Below are 21,271 nucleotides of genomic sequence, written 5' to 3'. Positions count from 1 at the left end.
TTTTGTTATTCTCTTCTCACATTCTCTCATTTCATCACATGCATAATTTCTAGACCAGATTAGATTATAAATTCACTGAGAACTTTTTTATCTTTTATTTTTTATTTATCTTTTTAAAAATTTCCCCAGTAGCTAATATAGTACAGATAATGTCACAAACAAAACATTGTAAACACAATAGTTGTTTCAGTTGTATAAAATTAAAGTAATTTTTAGGTAATATAAAGAATATAATATAAAGTAAAGAATTGACCTTTCCCCTTTAGAAGCTTAGTTATGTGTATGTGGGGATTAGAGAAGATTTAATTGAAGCAATGGTATTTTAATTAATTAGTCTGCTTTTTACATTAGAATTCCCAGGTAGAGCACTCCCCATTCCTCTTTAAGCAGAACCTGAATATATATTTTAAAACTATCTTATTTTTTAATTTTTAAATTTAAATTTCCAAAATTTTTAAATATATTTTTTGATTAAATATCATTCCTTACATTGCTTTGTATTACATCATAATCACATGCCACAACTTGTTTAGACATTCTTCACTTGATGAGCATCCCTTTAATTTCTGGCTCTTTGCCACCACAAAGAGAATAGAGCAATGGTCTTTTTATTGCTGATAATTAATATATAGAATAGCTAAAGAAAGCAACTAAATGTCTTATAAGACAACCCAAAATGCAAAGTGATCATGAAGTAAGGGAAAGTAAGACAAGGAAGACTTTATGGAAAAGATGAATTCTTAAATGATGTCTTGAAGAAAATACCACATATCACTTACCAGAAATAATTTGGGAGGCATTTAAGGTGGAATAAACATTGTGACCAAAGATACAAAGCTATAAAAGTACAAGAATTGCTCGTCCAGTCATCCACATTCATAACTTCCCTAAGACATCCTTGATTCTTCCCTTTCTCTTATCCGTCAGAATGATTGTATTCAGTGACTGCAATATCTTAATGGTGAACACCTGTGAAAGACTTGTCTACTCTGATCAATACAGTGATCCAAGAAAATTCCAAAGAACTCATGATGAAATCAGAGGACAATGATGATCTGTGGGCAAAATTGAAATATAATTATCTCACTTTGGTTTTTTTGTGATATGGCTTATCTGGACATATATAACATATGATTTCACATGTATAATTCAAATCACTTTGCCTTCTAAATCATCTTGGGAGGAAAAGAGAACTTGGAACTCAAAATCTAAAAGTAAAGGAAAGTTAAAAAATAGATTTATTTTTAAAGAATACAATGTCAACGAGTTTTTATTCATCAGAAAAATAGTATGGAATAGTCATGCTATTTTATTCTTTCAGACTACATGTTACAATTTTTAATTATAGTTTTCCTGACATTTTGTGATCTATGTTCTCACCCTCTCACCCTAGCCTTCTTCCAAAGATGGCAGGTAATATGAAATGGGTTGTACATGTCTAATCATACAATCTATATTTCTATGTTTGTCACTTTTTGAAAGAAGAAATTTTGCTTACACTACAGAAAAATTCATGGAGGAAATAAAGTGAAGAAATGCATGCTTCAGTCTATATTTGATGTCAGTTCCTTCTATAATGATGGATAGCCTTTTTGGTCATGAGTTTTCTGACTGGTCCTGGATCTTTTCATTGAAGATGATAGTGAATTCATTCATAATTGACCATCACACTTTATTGATAATACTGTGTACCTCATCTTTTCTTTAACCAGAAGGGCTATGACAATCAAAATATACTTCTGTATTCATTTAAAATATAATTTTAAAAAAACCTTTCCCTTCTGTCTTAGAATCAATGTTATGTATTGGTTCCAAGGCAGAAGAAAAGTAAGGTCTAGGCAAGTAGGATTAAATGAATTGTCCAGGGCCACACAACTAGAAAGAGTCTGAGGTCAGATTTGAACTCCATTACTGGGCCTGGATCTCAATCTCCTGAACTTCTGAGCTGCCTCCTTAAATATAAATTTTTGAATAAACTCTCTAGTACTTGAATAAACTTTTCCCCTTACTTTCCTGTTTCTTATCCCCAGCTAATTTTGGTTATATGTATCAATTACTTAGAACCTAATGTAAATTTATAAAAAAAATTTAATTTTAAAAAATTTAATACAATTTTTTAATCACAGGCAGTGATACAATGACAAAGAATTATTTTTATTATTTCTTTTGTTACACAAATATCTTGTTGCTCTGCTAAAGATCATCATAAAAAACTATCAGGATGAAAAATCTAGGATCATAAGTAATGATAAAGGATCTTTATTTAGGATGCTTACTTGAAAAAATACAGTGCTTAATTTTTGCAACTTAAGAGGTAGAAATATTTCTTCAAGGATCCCATCAGGAGTGCTTAGGTAAATATTAAAATAATTCTTCTGATTACTTTACTTTTTTTGCTGTGCATAAGATGTTCTATGTGGCAATTCATGTATAGTATTTGAGAAAATATTCTCTCAAATAAAATTCCTGTCAGGTGTGCCAAAGGAATATATATCTTCTGAGCATTAGGGTGTCAGGGAAATATAAGTATTGTATCCTCTCTAGGTTATCTCCAAACATGAACATTCACAGATTAGTAAATTGTATTCTGATTTCTTCTTCTGACAATTGCCTCTTCATATCCTCTGATGATTTATCACTTGTGGAATGGCTTTAATTTTTATATATTTTATGTAATTCTCTATGTATTTGAGAATTGTTATCCAAGAAACATTTTGTGGCATATTTTGATATTGTCTATTTTATCATTTTGTAAAATGTAATTTCCTTGATTATTTCTTTTAATTATGTCTTTTTTTAATTTTTTTTCTGAGATCATAATTATTATATTTATTTTTGTTACTTCCACTGAAGCAAAGTATATTCTGATTCAGCTCTTTATTTTTTACTCCATGTGTGTCTGTTTCAAGTGTGTCTCTTGTACTCAACATATTGTTGAATTCTTTTTTCTTGACCAATTATTCTGTCTTCTTTTTTATGGGTTAATTCATCCCATTCATATTCAGTTATGATTATTGAATATTTGTCTCTATTCAATTTTTTCATTTATGCTTCACTTTTTCATTTTAAAGTATGTTTTGCTTCTAACCATTGCCTTCCTTAATCTGTCCTCCCTTGTATCACTAATTATATAATATATATATTATACCCAATTGAAAATATACATATATGTGTGTGTTTGTATGTGTGTATTCAGTTAAGTGTGTGTTTCTTCTTCCTTGGAACCAATTCCAATGGAGGTAAGGTACAGAAATTGCACCACCCACCATCATCCTTTCTATTATAAAAGCTCTTCTTTGCCATACATCTTTTATCTTCTACCTCTCCCTTCCCCCTTCTCCCAATGTATTCCTCTTTTTCACCCTCATATTTTTAGGGGACAGAGGGGATCATCCCAACATATTTGATTCACTAACATGCCCTCTGCCTGTGTAGATTTTAACTGCCCTAATAAGGTTAAAGTTCCTACAGGTTACATGTGTCATCTTTCCATGTAGGAATGTAAAAAAAAAAAAGTTTGTAGAGTACCTTATGATCACTCTTTCATCTTTGACTTTTTATCTTTCTGTCAAATCTTCTGATTGAAGTTCTCATTTCCTATTCAGTTTTTTAGTCTTTTCATCAGGATGCTTGGAAGTCTTCTTCATTAAATATCAATTTCTTCCTGAAATATTATACTCAGTTTTGCTGAGTAGGTAATTCTCAATTATAGTCCTAGTTCCTTGGCCCCCCAGAATAATTATATTGAAAGATCTTTTCTCCTGTAATATAGAAACTGTTAAATCTTATGCAATTTTGACTCAACAATATTTGAATGGTTTCTTTCCAGCTATATTTTTAACTTGAATTGGGGGAGCACTCTAATTTGGCTATCCTATTTCTGGGATTTTTCATTTGGGCATCTTCTTCAGAAGGCAATTCATGATTTTTCCTATTTCAACTTTACCCTTCAGTTCTAGAATATGAGGGAATTTTACTTCATAAATTTTTGAAATATGATTGCTAGTCCCTTTTTCTGATGATGGATTTCATGTCAACCAAAAATTCTTAAATTAACTCTGTTGGATCTATTTACAAGTTGTTTATTTTTCTGATGGTATATTCTACACTTTATTCCATCTTTTCATTCTTTTGGCTTTTCTATTAGTTTCTTGATATATTGTGGAATCATTAGTTTCCACCTGCACAGTTATAATTAAGAAACTATTTTCTTACATAGCTTTTTTGTACTTCCTTTTATATTTGATCAATTTTTCTTTATAAGAAATTCCTTTCTTCTTTGAATTTTTATACTTCTCTTTCTATTTGGTCTTTTAAAAGAATGTTTTCTTCAGTGAATTTTTCTGCCTCTTTTACCTTTAGATCAATTTTTTATGATGTTATTTTCTTTAGTATTTTAATGCCTCTTACTAAGCTTTAATTCTCTCCTTATAATTTTCTTGCATCATTCTCATTTCTTTTTCCATTTTCCCCTCTACTTCTATTGTCTTTCTTTAAATATTCTAGGAATTTTTGTTAGATTAGGTGCAGTCATCATTTTTCTTTGAGGTTTTGCCTGTAACCATTTTCACATTGTTGTCTTCTAAGTTTATGCCTTGGTCTTTCTTGGCACCATATTTGCTTTTATACTCAAGTTCTTTTGTTCTTGTTTGCTAATTTTCCCAGTTTATTTATTGATTTTGAACTTTATACCTAAAGTAGGCTCTGTTCAAGTGGAGGTGGGTAGGCATTAAAATTCTCCTGGTCTTTATTCTGGTCTTTATTAAGAAAGGGCTCCCATTGCCCTTTATATACACATACTATTGCTCCTCTTGACCTTGGAACTAAGACCAGGTCCTCTGCTCCCTTGTGACCAATCATAAGTGCTTCCTTCTACCCTGAAACTACAATCCAGAACTGCTTATGGACAATAGGATTTCTAGTCAAAACTACCTGCACAATGTGGCAGCAAAACCTCCTCTGACTAGTTTTCCAAACCCCTTACCATTGCTAGGTGAAGAGCTCCCAAAGCTGCAGATACTGCTCCTACTGCTACTTGTGGTGCTGGCATAGCTGTCAAAAACCTGCAAGGTCCACTATCTGTGTTCCTGTCATACCCTGCTCACCACGGTGCCATAGACCTTTCCTACATATCCCTAAGTGTCCTTGGACAGGAAAAATGCCTCCCTCTGTTGGGCGGGGGGTTCTTTGCTCTGCTGTTCCAAATTTTGATTTGAGTTATAATTTTAAAGTTGTTTAAAGAAGAATGTTGGGACAATTAAACTACATCTCTGTTTCTACTCCAACATCTCATCTCTTCTCTTTCTAATGCAGAGGTTCTTAAACATTTTATGTGTCATGGGCCCCTTTGGCAATATGGTGAAACTTATGGATGCCTTCTTAGAATATAGTTTTAAATAAATTAAATAAAATTCATACCAAAGCTATCACCTATATGCTCACATACAAATGTGGACATCAAAGCAATTAAAATATACATTTTATTGATGAAGACTCAAGTCTTTGGACCATGGTCTTCTCCAGTTTTAGGAGACATGTTAGCCATGTAACATACTCCAACAAGGAAAGGAATGAAAGGGAATTAAAAGAAGAAATGGAAGGGTATTAAAGAAGAAAAATGTAACACTTAACTGAAAAATAACAGTATTTTTTTCATTATGGATCCTACTGACTTCAATTATACTTCATATGCTCTAAGACTTATAGGAATATGTGAAAATATAATTGTAGCATATTGAATCATTTAATGCTTATGCTTACTTTTTTCTCCAATAAGCAAAAAAGAAAAGTAAATTAAAACCCATGGCACAAAGTAAAATAAGGCTGTGAAAATAGAAATGGCTTTGGATTTAAAGGATTAGACTTCATATTTCTATTCTCCTACTCACTTCTTCAAGGGTGGCATTGGGGAAATTGTTTAATTTTGTAGGTCTCATTTTTCTCAGTTGTAAAATTAGAGAATTGGTCTAGTTTACCTGTAAGGTTCCTCTATGGCTAAATCTCTAGCTCTGGGTTCAAATCTAGAACCCATTCTTTCCTGTGTTTTCATGTGATCATAGCGGAGCCAGTCATGTCACTTGTCCTTTCTGAGATGAGACAGTTGGATTTGATAACCATTTAGGTCCTTTCCAACTATCACAAATGACAGTCATTCTCCTTTAGGTAATTAGAGTTCAAATTTGACCTCAGCTATTTACTAACTTAATCTCTGTCTGCCTTTATTTTCCCACCTAGAAAATTCTGATAATAGTACCTACCTCCCAGAGTTGGGAGAATCAAATGATAAAATATTTGTAACATACTTAGTACAGTATCTGTATATGATAAGTGTTTCATAAAAGTTTGTTCCCTTTCATCCCCATTCTCTAGCTCCAGGTAGTCTGTTTGACCAATTCTAGTTGTCTGGTCATAGCACTATTGACTAAATTAAAAATTTGTATTGGCACATATTAAAAAAATGGTTTCTAGAGAGCCAACATAATGAAAAAAACAGCCAGTGGGAATAGTAGAGGTTGAAAGTAACACTTCTGCTAAAGGAGTTAGTAAAAATACTTTGCAATAAATTAATTGTGTAGTTAGGTACTCAGACACCAGTAAAAGTCCCTGGATAAGGTTGACAGAATCCTCAGAGTTCCCAAAGTAAAGTTGGATTTTAGTTTATTGACATCCAACAAGACCATGATGAAAAAATACTCAGCATTCAGAAAAGAAAGGCCAAAATTCAGATAACTAATTGAACAATAAAATTCTGTCATATTATGTTTTAAAAGAACAGGGGAAGACCTAATTGTGAGAAGGAAGATATTACACAAAGGTATATTATTCTGGATCTTTAAAGGATAACAAAATTGCTAATGTGAAAAGTGAGTATACTACAAGCAAGCTCTATTGTATTCATTTTTCCCATAGAGAAAAAGGCAATTTTGATGTAATCTCAATATTGAAAGTTTAAACCAATATGGGAACAAGTAATCCCGGATTGAATTATTTCATATGCAAATAGACTTCTTCCTTGACACCTAATCAAAAATCTATTGAAGGAATAAGGCAGTTAGCATTAAAGTTAAAAAATAGTTCTTATAAATAAAATAAGCTTGTTCTTTAGCTGAGGTTCTAGGGAAATTTCAAGGTCATTTGATTTATGAATTATCCAGTTTAGAGGCATAAAGATTTGGTGTCATTCCATTCTTTTTTTTTAAACCCTTACCTTCCATCTTGGAATCAATACTGTGTATTGGTTGCAAGGCAGAAGAGTGGTAAGGGCTAGGCAATGGGGATCAAGTGACTTGCCCAGGTTCACACAGCTGGGAAGCGTCTGAGGCCAGGTTTGAACCTAGGTCATTCCATTCTTTAAAATAGCCACTCTAATTTATTTTGTCTTCTGATATTTCTACAAATTAAAATGGGGAAATGAACAAGTATTGATAAAGTACCTCCTCCTTCTCCTTTTACTACTCTATTACTACTACTACTACTACTACTACTACTACTACTACTACTACTATTACTACTACTACTATTACTACTACTACTACTACTACTACTACTACTATTACTACTACTACTACTACTACTACTACTACTACTACTACTACTACTACTACTACTACTACTATTACTACTACTACTACTACTACTACTACTACTATTACTACATACACAAACAAATAGAACATAGAACATACACAAAAACACTCTGACTGTTACAATTTAGATCACCTTGTTTTCCCTTTCTTTCCTATAGGATTTTGGAGATGATGGATCCTTATACATTACTAAGGTTACCACCACACATATGGGGAATTATACCTGCTATGCAGATGGCTATGATAAACTATATCAGACTCACATCTTCCAAGTGAATGGTAAGAAGCCTAGTGTTGTAGTAATTATATTCCTTAATTCACTAGATTTTTAAACATTTTATGGTTCACTCGGAAGAGAATATACTATTATTTCCTTTCTAAATTCTCCACTAAATTAAGACAGGTAAAGAAGGATTTTTTCTTTTTAAGTTTGGTGTTCTCAAGTAAATTATGTGAATAAAAGCTTTTTTGCTGTCATGTAATATTCTGCTTTGAAATTAAATTTTCATACATTTTATTATTGTACTTTTAGTATATAATAATTTTATAGTGGCAAATTAAAAACATGGATGAACCAAATTCCCTTTCTACATATCTATTTAACTATAAAGCCTCAAACACAAGATGTAAATATGTATATAATATGAAAACTTGAGTTTTTAGCTGATTTATCCACAAAAAAACTCCAAAACCATTTTAACTGAAATTTGGTTGATTGCTTATTATTCGTTTAAATGCTGTCATCCAAGGAAAATTTGCCACCTTCTTATATCCACCCCTCCACCCTTCACAATATCCTTTATTATTCAGTAATATAGTCCAGGACTAAGAAATATCTAGACGCAACTAAATTACAATTTTGCAACAATTCATACAGGATTCTATGTAAATTTATTTTAAAACATGGGAATAAATTTCATTCTTCCTCATATTAAATTAGTACCATTGGCAATGATGATGATAATTCCAGGATTGATTACTGTCCATGTGTAAGGATCAGCAAAGGGCTACATGAAAATTCTTCTTAGTAATTTATAATCTCTTCTGACTTAGAAACAATGTGTAAGAAAAGAAATAGCATAAAACAATAGAATAGCATTGGACTGAGAATATAGAGTGCTGGTTTGTGCTCCCTAGTTGGCCAAGGATAAGCTATATGAATTTTTGGCCAAAAAGTTTAACCCTTTTGAACCTGGTTTCCTCATATATAAATGATTTCATGAGACTTAGATATTCCAAAATTGAACCTTGACAGGTTCCAAAAACGTGTTTGTTTTGTTAATTGAATGCTGTATTTTAATATAATTAGTTTTCTTTGTTATTTTATGTAGTTGATTGTATGAATTAAAATATAGAAAATTCTGGGAAGGGGTCAATCCTTGGGGTTCACCATACTACCACAGGAGTGCTTGATACTTGTAAAAAGGTTTCTTTTGGTGATAAAATCCAACAATTATAATTATATAAATTATAACTCTTTTTATAACAAAAATTTTCCAAATTTCTACCTTGTGTCTAGTGTTAGGTGCTTTGGGATTTAGACAAGAAAGTAGAACAATTCCTGCCCATCAAAGTTACATTTTAGATAAGAAAACATTTGTAGTATAAATACATATAAATAACAGAAGTGTAATTCTTTTGGGGGGTTGCAAAAAACAATTAGCAACTGAGGGGTTCAGGATAAACTTTATGATGCTAGTATCATTTTAGTATCTTCCTGAGCTGGGCTGTCATGAAAACTAAGGATTCTGAGAGGTTTAAGTATAGAAGGAATGCATTCCATATATGTGGTATTTAGCATCTATACTAGTATGGAGATAAGAAATAGAGTGTTTTGTTTTAAGAACAAGATGGACACTTTGGCTATATCACAGGCAAAGCAAGGGAATATGCAATTTATTGCCCTTTTGATGTGTCAGGCAATGTGATAAACATTTAAGAATATTATATCAGTTGATCTCATTTGATAATAACATGTATAAAGAATATTATATAGGACTATAAGAGTCCTTTGGAGCCAGATTCTGAATTGCTCTCAATGCCAAACAGAGGAATTTATATAGTATAGTTATTGTCAAAGATCCCAGCTTCATTTAATGCAAAGATTGTCACCTTTTTCATTTCTAGAAGCCTTCATATTTTTGAAAATTATTGAGGACTCTGTCAGATCTGACTGATTGGGGTCTGAACTGGAGCTGAGACAGAGACATTGAGTAATGCAGCAAGGCTTTATTGTGATAAACTTAGGGAGGGGAGAGGAAGGGGGGAGCCCCAAACCTGTCCATGGCTAGGAGTCTCCATCTGGGTGGAGAAGGGGTCACTTTTCTAGGCCTGACAACAACCTTGATGTTGATGTTCTGCCAGGTTTTACTGGTACTTTGTCTCACAGTTTGGACAGGTGCTGGGGTGCAGTGAGTATTGGTCTCAGCAGGGATTGGGGAAAGGGGAAAAGGGGTTTTGGTCCCATAGTCTATCATTCCTGTCCTTTGATTTATGTAGAAAAAATGGGGGGTGAGATATGGTGCAGGGAAGAAGGGAGAGGGACCCTAAATCCAAGGGGGGGGATGGGTGATAGTCTTGTTTGTCAAAACTGTCAAAACTGCTAAGGCAGTGGCAATGTGTCATTAGGCCTCTGATGGTCCCAACTGCATCCCCCAGTCTGAATTAGTGTTGCTGTTTTCTGGAAAGATCTCGGTAGGAGATTATTATGGGGGAAGAGCAGGGACATGAAGAAGACTGGCATGGAGAACAGGAAAGGAGTAGAGATCAGAAGAAAGGAAGAGTGAATACAGAGTGGGGTACAGATGTGGCTTGCACATCCGAAAATCAGGGGTTTCAATCACCAATTTATTTGATTGTATGGGTTAGCCTGTTTTTTTTTTTAATTTTTATTTAAAAAAGTTGCTATGAAAGGATAAAGCAGGAAAATTATTTTTAATGCTATTCGTCTTCAGGTAAGAGTCAGTCATGCAGTACCAATTGCACTTTATAGCCAGACTCAGGCATAATCAGGTGACGTTCCCAGCAGTCAGAAGGAAATCTTGTGTCAATTATGTTGGCACTACCACCTTCAAACCTTTTGAACCTTTCATCTGAGTATCTCGAGGCTTTTGTCTTGGCTGGTTTTTAACTCATCCTGGTATAAAGACCAAGTGCTAGAAATCATGGCTGCACAGCCAAAGGAATACGTGCAGAAAAAGGGTTAACTTTTGCAAGAGGTTTGTGAGTACTTTTGACTAAGACAAATCTCAGTTCCTTCATGCTCTAGTGGTCACAGACACACAGCCTGCTGGTTACCAAATGCTGCATGAGCTAGGGAGCAATATACACAGAATCTGAAAGTTTTAACAGTTCAGGATTAAGAAAGGATTTTTTGGAACAAAGGTAGAGGACTCCAAGGCAGAGGAGATAAGGGAGACATGCGCAGAGCCCATGCCCTCGCCCTCCCCCAAAGTGAGGGAATGAGAAATGGCGGGGGCAGAGTTAGAGAGAGGGTTAGAGAGGAGTTAGAGAGCTGAAGGGTTTACTGGGCTGGGAAGAGGCAGGGGAGGAGGGCGAGCACGAGAGTCAGGTGGGGGCTGAAGGCTTTGGGCTTTTTCCGAAAAAGCCAAGAGGAGCGACTCCAACTGAGTGCCTAGGTTATCGGGGCCAAAGCTATGGACTTTGGAAAAGTCAGCTGACAGAGGGAATGGGGGCGGGGAGGGGGTTAAACACACAGGGTTGAGTGATGATCACAGGAGGCTGGAGACCCAATAAGAGGAGAGAGGGAGGGAGAAAGAGAGAGCGTGATCTGCGTGCTCCACTGGGCGAGCTGGGAGTGGGACCTAGAGGATGAGAAAGTTTCAGAGAGCCTGACGGGAGTGGGGGAAGGGAAGAGACCGGAGGCAAAGATGACCCTGCTGTCTTAAAGGAAGATGGCCGGGGGCAGCAAGAAGAAGAGGGGTCATTCAAGCGGAAGGTTGGGCTGGAAGGAGATGACCGGGACTAAACATTTACATTTACTGGGGCAAAAGGGGGGACTCCGAAGAACCAAGGGAAATGGAGTCACTGGAGGGGTCAGAATTCAGACTCGCCCATGAAAACTGTGTTGAGTTTAGAGGTTAGGGATAGGATTGGAAGGAAGGAGAGGAGAATGGGAGAGGGGAGGGGGGAGGGAGAGGGAAGGGGGGAGGGAGAAGGACTCAAGGTAACCAGGGGTGACTTGGTGGCTGGTTGAGTCACCTTACAGATAGGGGGGTTTTGACACCAGATGTCAGATCTGACTGACAGGGGTCCAACTCAAGACAAGCCAGAGGAAGGAGAGGGGATGGGAAGGGAGAGCAAGAGGGGAGCCTCAAACCTGTGGATGGCTAGAGGTCTCCACCTGGTGAAGAAGGGGGCAATCCTTTATAGGGTGGTGGTCTGGGATGAGGTAATCTGGATTGTCTCTATTAGGCAAAGTTGGGGTTCTTGTGCCCAGATGATTGAAGAGCCTAAAGGCAGTTAGGAACCTCATTTCTCAGTGGATGGGAATTTCTCAGGCTTGATGGTCAGTGATAGGGGAGGTCATATGTCTAGGCCTGACAGCAAAGTCCTGATGTTCTGCCAGATTTTATTGGGGCTTTGTCTCATAGTTTGGACAGGTGCTGGGGGTGAGGTAGGAGGAAGAGTTATGAGTCTCATCAGGGATTGGGAAAGGGAAGGGGAGTGTTGGGCTCAGGGTCTATCAGATTCCAAAGAGCTTGAATTTATGTGGGTTATTTCTAGTAGATATTTTATTAGATATTAGAAATTAAAACCAATAAATGTTTACTTTTAATTCATTTATAATAACCATTATAAACTTATGTGTGAAAACAAATAGCATATTTTAATGAAAAAATAAACACATTTTAAAAGAAATAGTAAAAAGAATGGCAATGCCCTGAAATAGTTGGGGAAACACTAAAAGAAGAATACAAATGATAGTGAGGTACCTTGAATTTTAAAAAGATACAGTGATCCCTCAGCTATGGTGTTACCTTCCAGAGACCCCATGATAGGTGAAAATCTGTGAAGTAGTAGCGTTATATTTATTTTATTATTTACATATATTTTAAGACTTTATAAACCCTTCCATCTCTTTCTATGAACCGTTTCCACACTTTTATTAACCTCCAATTACTGAGCCAGTCAGCACCCAGGATACAGAACAAAGGGCTATGATTTGGTAGCCTTTCATTCCATCAGTCAATAGTGTGCCCTTATAAGTGTAACTCCATGATACAGAATTATATATACATATATTTTTTTTAAACCCAGGATATGGTGAAGCCAGGATAAATAAACTGTGATATAGTGAGAGACAACTATGATCCAAAAAATAAAGTATTATAAAAATCAGAATTCAGTTCTAAAAGCATAGTCAGTGAACCCTAATACTCTGCAATTTCTTTTTCTTTTTCTTTCCTTTTTTTTGTTAAAGGGATTACGTGTGCGTGCCTGTGTATGTGTGCATATGTGCGTGCATGTGTGTGCTTAATAGAACACCAAAATTAAATGTTAAGACATATCTCTGGTCTATTAGCCTATTCATTTATAAAAGTAGAATGAGAAGAATTAGGAAGAATGTTTTTTTGTTTTCAAAGGTAGGGAGATTTAAAGGATTTTGACCAAAGAATATGGTTGAAGGCCCACAAAATCTTCAACAAAATTAGAGAGAATTCTATTTATAGGAAAGCTCATCAGATGCAGAATCTGAAGACCTATGTCTGAATCTTTTTTATTCTGTTTACTACCTTGATGAAAGGTAGCTAGACAGTACAGGGGCCAATGTGGGGAGAGTGGATAGAGCAGGAAACACCTGCATTTAAATCTGGTCTCTGAAGCTTGCTGTGTGACTGTGTGTAAATCACTTAATCTCTGGTTTCCTCCATTTCCTCATCTGTAAATGGGGGTAATAATAGCACTCACTTCCCAAGGTTGTCATCAGAATCAAGTGAGATAATATTTATGAAGCACCTAGCGCAGCACAGTGTCAGGCACAGAGTAAGTACTTATAAATGTTAGATATTGTTATTTTAGATGGAGTTGTAATAAGCATAGGATTCATGGGACATTGACAAAAGGTACTGATGTTTATTTTTCCTGGGACAAAGACCTTCCCCAAATCTCATAATCCTTTACTGTACCCACATCTAAGAACCTATTGCCTTTTAGTTGATTCCCCTATCCCCAACACTGCTGGTTTCAGACTGTCTTGAGAGATAGGGTACCCCTTTCCTCCTGAGGTTCTGCTGTCCTTTGCCTACCACCATCACACAATTTCTAGTTATGATTCTTATTTTAGGAGACTCATTTCACTTCTTTGAGGCTCAATTTCCTACTCTGTAAAAGAGGGGGTGGTATTAAGTGATTCCCTAAGTCCCATACAACTATAAATATATTTTCCACAACAAGCTTTTAAATTCCATCCCTGGTATTTAGTAGCTGAGTGAAATCTGGTAGCTCACCTCACCAGCCTGATCTTTAATCTACTCATTTTTTATAGTGGGGAAAATAAGAGTTGGATCACCTATGTCACAAGATTACTATAGTCTGTAACCTGCAAACTCTATGGAAATATGCAGAGTTAGTACAACCCATTTCTAAGACACTCCATTCCCATTTTAGGTTTGGTTAGAAGACACTTAGTAAATCAGTGTTTTTCTGAGCCCTGTTCTAACTATGCAGATTCCATGTAAATAACAGCAGAGAAAGCAAGGAATGAATGATTAGAAAGAGTGTTCCCTGAAAATACCACTAATTATCACTACTCATTTAAAATAAAAAAAAAATTCACTCTAATTATTCGCAGATGTGGCACAAGGAAAACCTTCTGGGTTCAACTGCTCTTCAAAAAAAAAACACAAATGACAAATTAGGACAACATGTAAGAGATTTCAGGGTCTTCTCAGAAGAGAGAGAGACAAATCAAATGAGAAAGCAGAACTCTTTAACAAAATTATTCTTTTAGAATCACTGAGGCTTTTTCCTGCTTTCTCCCTTGTAAACTGAACCACCTTTTAGATTTCTAGGCTATGTAACAGAATGGCTGGAAATTTTCAAGTTATTTGATGTTCACATTTGTGTGAAGACAGAGAGCTCTTCATGTCTGCAAAAGACATATACATATTACTGTAACATCTCTCTTCCAGAACTTAAGCCCAGCCACATATAATGACTGCTCTCTATATTGCCCATTTTTGATAGCAGCTCCTTGAAGAGCAGACACTAGAGTGAATGACCTCTTCAAACAGCTGACTCATATTTGGATTCAATTTTTCTTCAGCTCCACTAAGATAGAATCTAGCTTTAAAAATATCTTGTCAGACATTGAGTAGATGGGTCATTGGGTCAGAATGCATTGTAGAGTGTTTGAACCCCTGGGTCTCAAATGCTGTGCCAAAAAAAGGACACATTTTACAACTTTTCCATCCCCCCCCCCCCCAGGACCATGGTGATTTTTTTTTCTGATTTTATGGAATTGAAAATATTTTAATTCATATCCTATAGATAATTGAGTCCAGAAACATAAAGCTAGAAAAATCAAGCACTGTTCCATAGACTATAACAGCATATATCCAAGTATAGTAGTAATGTTTCCAAACATATATACAGTGGTCAATAGTTACAGGACAAGATAATGACTAATTAATGTAGTGACACTTTTATCACAGGAAAGTGGAAAGGAGGTTAATGTGATAATGAGGCCTATTTGATCTTAAAGATTTAGCATAAGGCACTTTGAAGATAGTTTAATTGGATTTTAAGCACCTTTTCCAATTTGCATGTGCACTTGCTAATCTATATGTTCTAAAAATGAATTTCACATCATTCAAATGAACAAACTGACAATCCCATTTTTTAGGACACGATTTCCATTTGATGCATGGAATCATTTTACTAATTATTTAAATTTTTTTAGAAAATTAATATTGTTTGAACTAAAAAAAGCAAAGGTATACAGAAATATTGGGATCATTGTTCTAAGGCAGAATATATTCCCAAAATAATTTAATCCAGATCCTTCCATTATGGATGAGAAAACTGAAGTCCATTGAGGTAAGATAGTTTAAACTCAACATTTTATGATAGGAACTATCAGATCCAGATTTAGAAATTAAATCAAAAGCTTTTTTCTTTGTACTACTCTGTCTCCCATCTTTAAAATGGACTTGAGAAGTACCTTTTTCCTTAAAATGTCCAAATTATGATTTTTCTTTTAGTGTTTAGAAATACTATGTTATAAGAATCTCCTTGGAAGTGATGTTCTCTCTCCACTAAGTATACTCTTCTCTCATTTTGTCCAATATCCTTACATGTTGCTTCTGAATTTGTTTGTAGGATGAACTTTAGTTTAGATTACATAATTATAGTTGAACCTTTTTGATTATCACATAGATAATATCATAGGCTAAGTAGGAAACATCTGATTTAAAAAAAAATGCCAGTTTTTGTTTTTGTCTTTGTTCTTGTTTTTTCCTCCAACTCCATAAATGAGCTAATTCAGCTTTTCTGGATATATTGTCCAATAATTTTAAAATAAAAAAATAAGTAATATTCAGTCTTACATTTTCAGAAGCATTAGCAGAGGATCATCCACACAATCTTACATAGCAAAATTAATTCACCATTTTTGGTTTTCTAAAGAAAAGGATGTCTGTTTAAATTTTTATTTAGCTTATCAAAGCATAATATTCATTCCAGCCTGTGTGAATGATATCATGAATCTAACATGTATGAAATGTTTTGCTCTGGTTAAGACCTTTCATATTTCTGATCTTTCCCCGCCTCAAATGTAAAAGAGAGTACATGAGTGTTTTATTTGACAATACTTATAGAAACTACCTCATAAGACTGATGTGAAACAAGACTTTTATAAATATTAACATCTGTTATTGTTATTTAATGGAAATAAAACCTCCTGAGCTTTGTCATTTATTATTTGATGCCACTTAGTGTATCATGTAGTATAATTAGTAATGAATTTGGCATGATTATTTGATAATGATGTTATTTTTTATAATCTGGCCAAGCAAAATCATCAATTTAGAATTCTAAATATGATTACAAATGATCAGAGCATAATGAGTAGCAATTATACACTAAATGAAATCCTAGTACATAAAACTCTTGAGAAAATGGGGACCATATCTTTTTATATACATAAATGTAGAACTGAAAAGCACTTTACAGATAACCTTCTCAAACCTTCCTCATGTTATAGTTATTTTTATAAAATCTGACTTAAAAATCAGTTTGTCAAATGTATGACTGATTGGAGGGATACTCTAAGCACATCAATAAATTGAGAGCTACAATGATCTGACTTTTTTTTGACACTAACATTAATTATCTGTTACCTTACACAAGTCACTTTCAACCTCAATAAACCAATAGGGATGGGCATAAATTTGTGCTACATTCTTGCCTACCTCTAAATTCTACAATCTAATAATCCTCTTCGTATCAAAAGTCTTCCTAGGCTAATTGAAATCGTTGGGAAGTTGCAATTCCATTCATAAAACCAAGAGTCAAAGAGTTTGATAGTTTACAAAGCCTTTTAGTCACCTGATCTCCTTCAATTTGTCAAAATTGTAAGGTAGTATTTAGAGCCAAACAGACCAGGCAAATGAGGTTCTTGCCTAAATACAAAAGTGGGGAGACTTCAGAAAATATACCAAGTCTGCTACAACTATCTCAAACTCAAAAGTCATTCAAATAGGAGTGTAATTTTATATGACTGCTTAAGGTACATAATTATGGACTTATACAGATGGATTTATATTGCTCTCTACCCTCCTGTTTTGCCTTTTTATAGCCCACCCAGCATTTGCTCGGGACTCACAGAGGTCCTCTGTAGAGACTGATCCATAGAGATTCCTCTTTTCTGAATTCCTTTGCCATTTTTTTAAAGCAATGGGAATGCAGTTGTCCATCACAGCATATAGAATTGGATAGAATGTTGGGTACAAAGACTTGAATTCAAATCCAGTCACAGACATTTATTAGCTATGTGACTTGTCCTGTTTGACTCAGTTTTCTCAACTGTCCAATTGGAATAATAGTAACATCTACCTGCAGGATTGTTGCGAGGATCAGACATTATAAAATGCTTAGCACAGCCTGGCACATAGGTACTATATAACTATTAGTTGTTTTTCTTATTATTAACTTGTATGTTATTCAAAATTTAAATATTGAAAGGAATGCTTATTTTAAAAAATCATACAATTTAAGAGTAAAGCTTGTATGGCTATCTCTACACATGGGCTGTATTAAAAGGTATAGTTTGCAGCAACAAATGGGTAATAATCCCCATTATCTTCATTATTTGGATTATATTTGGAGTGTAATGTTGAGCTTTAAGTATCATTAATGTTCTTTTTAATTAATTATTAAATTAATATTAAATTAAATCTTCCTTAATTAATTAAGTTTAATATCTTGATTTTAATTAATTAATAGCTATTTCTTATTTTCCATAAAGTTTGTTGCTAATCACTTGAAATAGAGAAAGCATATAAGCATAAAATCTCTTTCCTTCTCCAAGCCCACTCTCCAAGACCACATGTAGCTCATCCTGCAAGATTCTCCACTGCCATGTTCAGGGAAGTAGAGACAGGTGGGGGTCCACTCACACCTTTTTTATTTATGTTCTTGGACGCAGCTGGCATGCAAAATGATAAGACCTGGGTCAGCAATCCAGGAGGGGGATGACACTCCCTCTACACAGTATTATATTTGAGGGAGGACATTAATAACCTAGCGAGTGTCCAGAGGAGGGCAACTAGACTAGTGATAGGTCTTGACTGAAATAATTGTGGGTGTTTAGCCCTGAGAAGACAATGTAGGGATGAGTTGAAGGAGAAGGATTATAATGACCTTCAGGTGCTTTTAATACTCTCATGTTGAAGAATGATTAGACTCAGCCTTTAAGGGCAGAATTAGGGACAAAGACTGATGATAGCAAAGAAGCAAATTTGATCTTCACAAAAGGAAAACTTCCTAAAAAATAAAACTATCTAGACTATAAATGGATTGCCTTAGAATGTAGTAGGTTCTTTATTCCTGAAGGTCTTCAAACAAGCTGGATCATCTGATTTGTTAGACATATTATGGTTGAAATTATTTTTAATGGGTTGGACTAGGAGATAGTTGAGATTCCTTCTAACTCTAAAATCAGTTGTGGTATAATTCTTTTCTCTGCTAGGAAGCTTCTGGCATAAATACTTATTTGCCACCATGTAGGTCTGCTTTCTACAACGAAATTGTCAATTTCCAAAGGTCAGGGACTGTGTCTTCTTTTTCTTTTCCTCTCAAAAATTAGTAGAATATTTAATATAGTCTAGCTACTCAGAATGGTATACTCAAAGTGACAAAATCAGAATACAGAGGTTCAAATCCCATCTTTGACAATGAATAGTCATGTAACCATAAGCAGATAACTTTAACATTTTAAGTTTTTGCATCTATAACATGGTAATAATAAATATATGTACACAAATAGACAATGCACATATATATGCCTCATGAGCTTTACAATTGCATTATTAATTATTGCATTACATTATTATACATATGGTTAATTATTAATAACAATGTTGTTATAATGTTATCAACAATGAAAATTTATAATTTTTATTGATTTAATTTCTTTTATAAGTAGTATAAGTTTTCTATTATACAGTAGTAAATCAATACATAATTAATTTATTTCCACTCATGCCTACTGATTGAATGAAGAAAAACTATGTTGTTCCAATTGTGCAATGTTAAAAGGGTTGAATTAGTGCTATATAAGTATAACATGGTGATGGTACCAGATCCAATGACCTGGATAAGCAGTGACTTCATTATCAATGAAGTGGATACAGTCAAGCTTGGAGTCAGCCTAGAAGCATGAAGTTCTTGAACACAGAAGACCTAGTTAAAGTAGAAAGATCAGTATGTAAAGAATGAGACTATCATGTCTCCCATGTTTTATTATGCTACTTTTTTCCATATATGAACAAGTAGTTGTTTTTTTAAGATACAGAAAAACAACATCTCAGTAAGAAAAACTATAAAAATCAAATTGTGAAGAAATATAGTCTATCAGATAAAATATTGAGATGCAGACCATTTTGAATGTCACATGAATGTACTTAAAGGAACATGTTTGAAGGCAGAGGAATGACTAAGGTAATGATGGCTTTAGGGCATTATAGTCCATCAGTTCATTTGCATGCAACTGTTTTCAAAGGTTATCGCTGATAAAATAAGAAATTAAATAACCGGGGGCTATTCTGAGAATGAATAAAGAGTATTTGCTATCTGGCAGAAAGTTGGATTTCTTGATTTCTGCCTCATAAGATAAAATGTAATCACTGACCTCCTGAGGACTTTGATTTCAAGCCATGGAAAGATGGAAGAAGCCAGAAAGGAAACTGTAAAGAAATGATAATGAGAAATACAAGGACTATTAGTTGAGTACAGGGAAAGTCACAAGAAACCTTGTCACAAGACAAAAAAAACCTAAAAGTTTACAGCTGAGACAATTGACTCCAGCTGCTTTTGCTAATTGAAATACTGATGTTGTCTTGCTGATTGGCTGGAAAAAAACTTGCAAAAAGTGCCAGAAAACTCATTCATTGGGGGAAGGGAGATTCCTGTGTGAAGAGTTATTGTTCTTTTTAGTCTTCAGTGCTATCTACAATGAGTAATTTAGCTATGTTGTGTTTTAGTGCACTCTGATCTGAGAGGAAGGAAGTGTGAGGAAAGAGATTTGCATTTAGTTTTCAATGAATTGTGTTTCACTGTGAGAAAAACTTGGAATTAAATAGATAAAACGGAATCCTTTGCAATGTGCAGATCTGAGAAATTTGGCAGTTTTCTGCATCTTGGGAACAGCTGGGCATTGGAAGATGCCCTGTTAAAGGTGGTAGTGAGAGAAAAGAGCCTGATCTTGCTTTCTCAGCTCAAGAGCAGAAGAGTGACTTTTCCATCACATAAGCTGTGAGAACAGGTTGAGGAGAAGCTAGCTTAGAAGTGATTTTTGAGGTTCATTTTACTCTTCAAGGAAACAAATATGTACACACTTTCCTACATGGTGGGACAGTATGACTTGGGTTTGTGTTGTTCTTTTATATAATGTGTGCTTCTGCCCTACACTTCTTTTGAGCAAATGTTATACTTATTTTTTGCTCAGTTTTTCTATTGAATAAATGTGATTATTTCTGATCTAGCTTTCAACTGAGTTATTATTGTTGATTTTGTCTTCTTATTAAGTAGCTTTTATGTTTAAGAGTTAACAGTGTCATGATGATTGATTTTATATAGATGAGATGTCTAAAGCTTGAGTTAGATTGACAAGTAGAAGGAATGTCTCTCCTACATGAGTTATCTCTTGGCCACTGAGAATTGTTAATCATTCCTTCCTGACACCACCTGAGAGTGTAGATTGGGTTAATGAGATGCCCCACGAGAGTGAAAAGCTCTTGGGGTAGAGGAATGGCGTTATCACTCACCAGCTACATATAAATGTGACCTATATTGTGCCCTTAACTGCAGGGAATAGAGAACAAATAAGACAGTCCACAGGTTTTTTGCGTCTACCAGGAGTCCTTCTCTCATTATATTCTCTAATCTCAAACAGATCTCTCCCTGTTCAAATTCTCTTATAGCACTCTTCATCATGCTCTATA

The 21,271-nt window shown here is 34.7% G+C and overlaps 1 protein-coding gene across 4 annotated transcripts in view; it reads left to right on the top strand.

The window, feature by feature from the left end:
• Positions 1 to 21,271, top strand: part of FSTL5 (follistatin like 5) — a 980,329-nt gene that overhangs the window by 765,594 nt on the left and 193,464 nt on the right. For all 4 annotated transcript variants that reach the window (XM_056802833.1, XM_056802834.1, XM_056802836.1 and 1 more), the window contains exon 8: positions 7,745 to 7,865. In XM_056802833.1, coding sequence (XP_056658811.1) covers positions 7,745 to 7,865 — 121 coding nt within the window. The remainder of the gene's footprint in view (positions 1 to 7,744; positions 7,866 to 21,271) is intronic.

This window comes from Monodelphis domestica, chromosome 6 (genome assembly GCF_027887165.1).
Source record: "Monodelphis domestica isolate mMonDom1 chromosome 6, mMonDom1.pri, whole genome shotgun sequence".
In the NCBI taxonomy this organism is placed as follows: domain Eukaryota; kingdom Metazoa; phylum Chordata; class Mammalia; order Didelphimorphia; family Didelphidae; genus Monodelphis; species Monodelphis domestica.
Note: the sequence above shows the minus strand (reverse complement) of the source record. Positions and strands in the feature narration are given on the sequence as shown.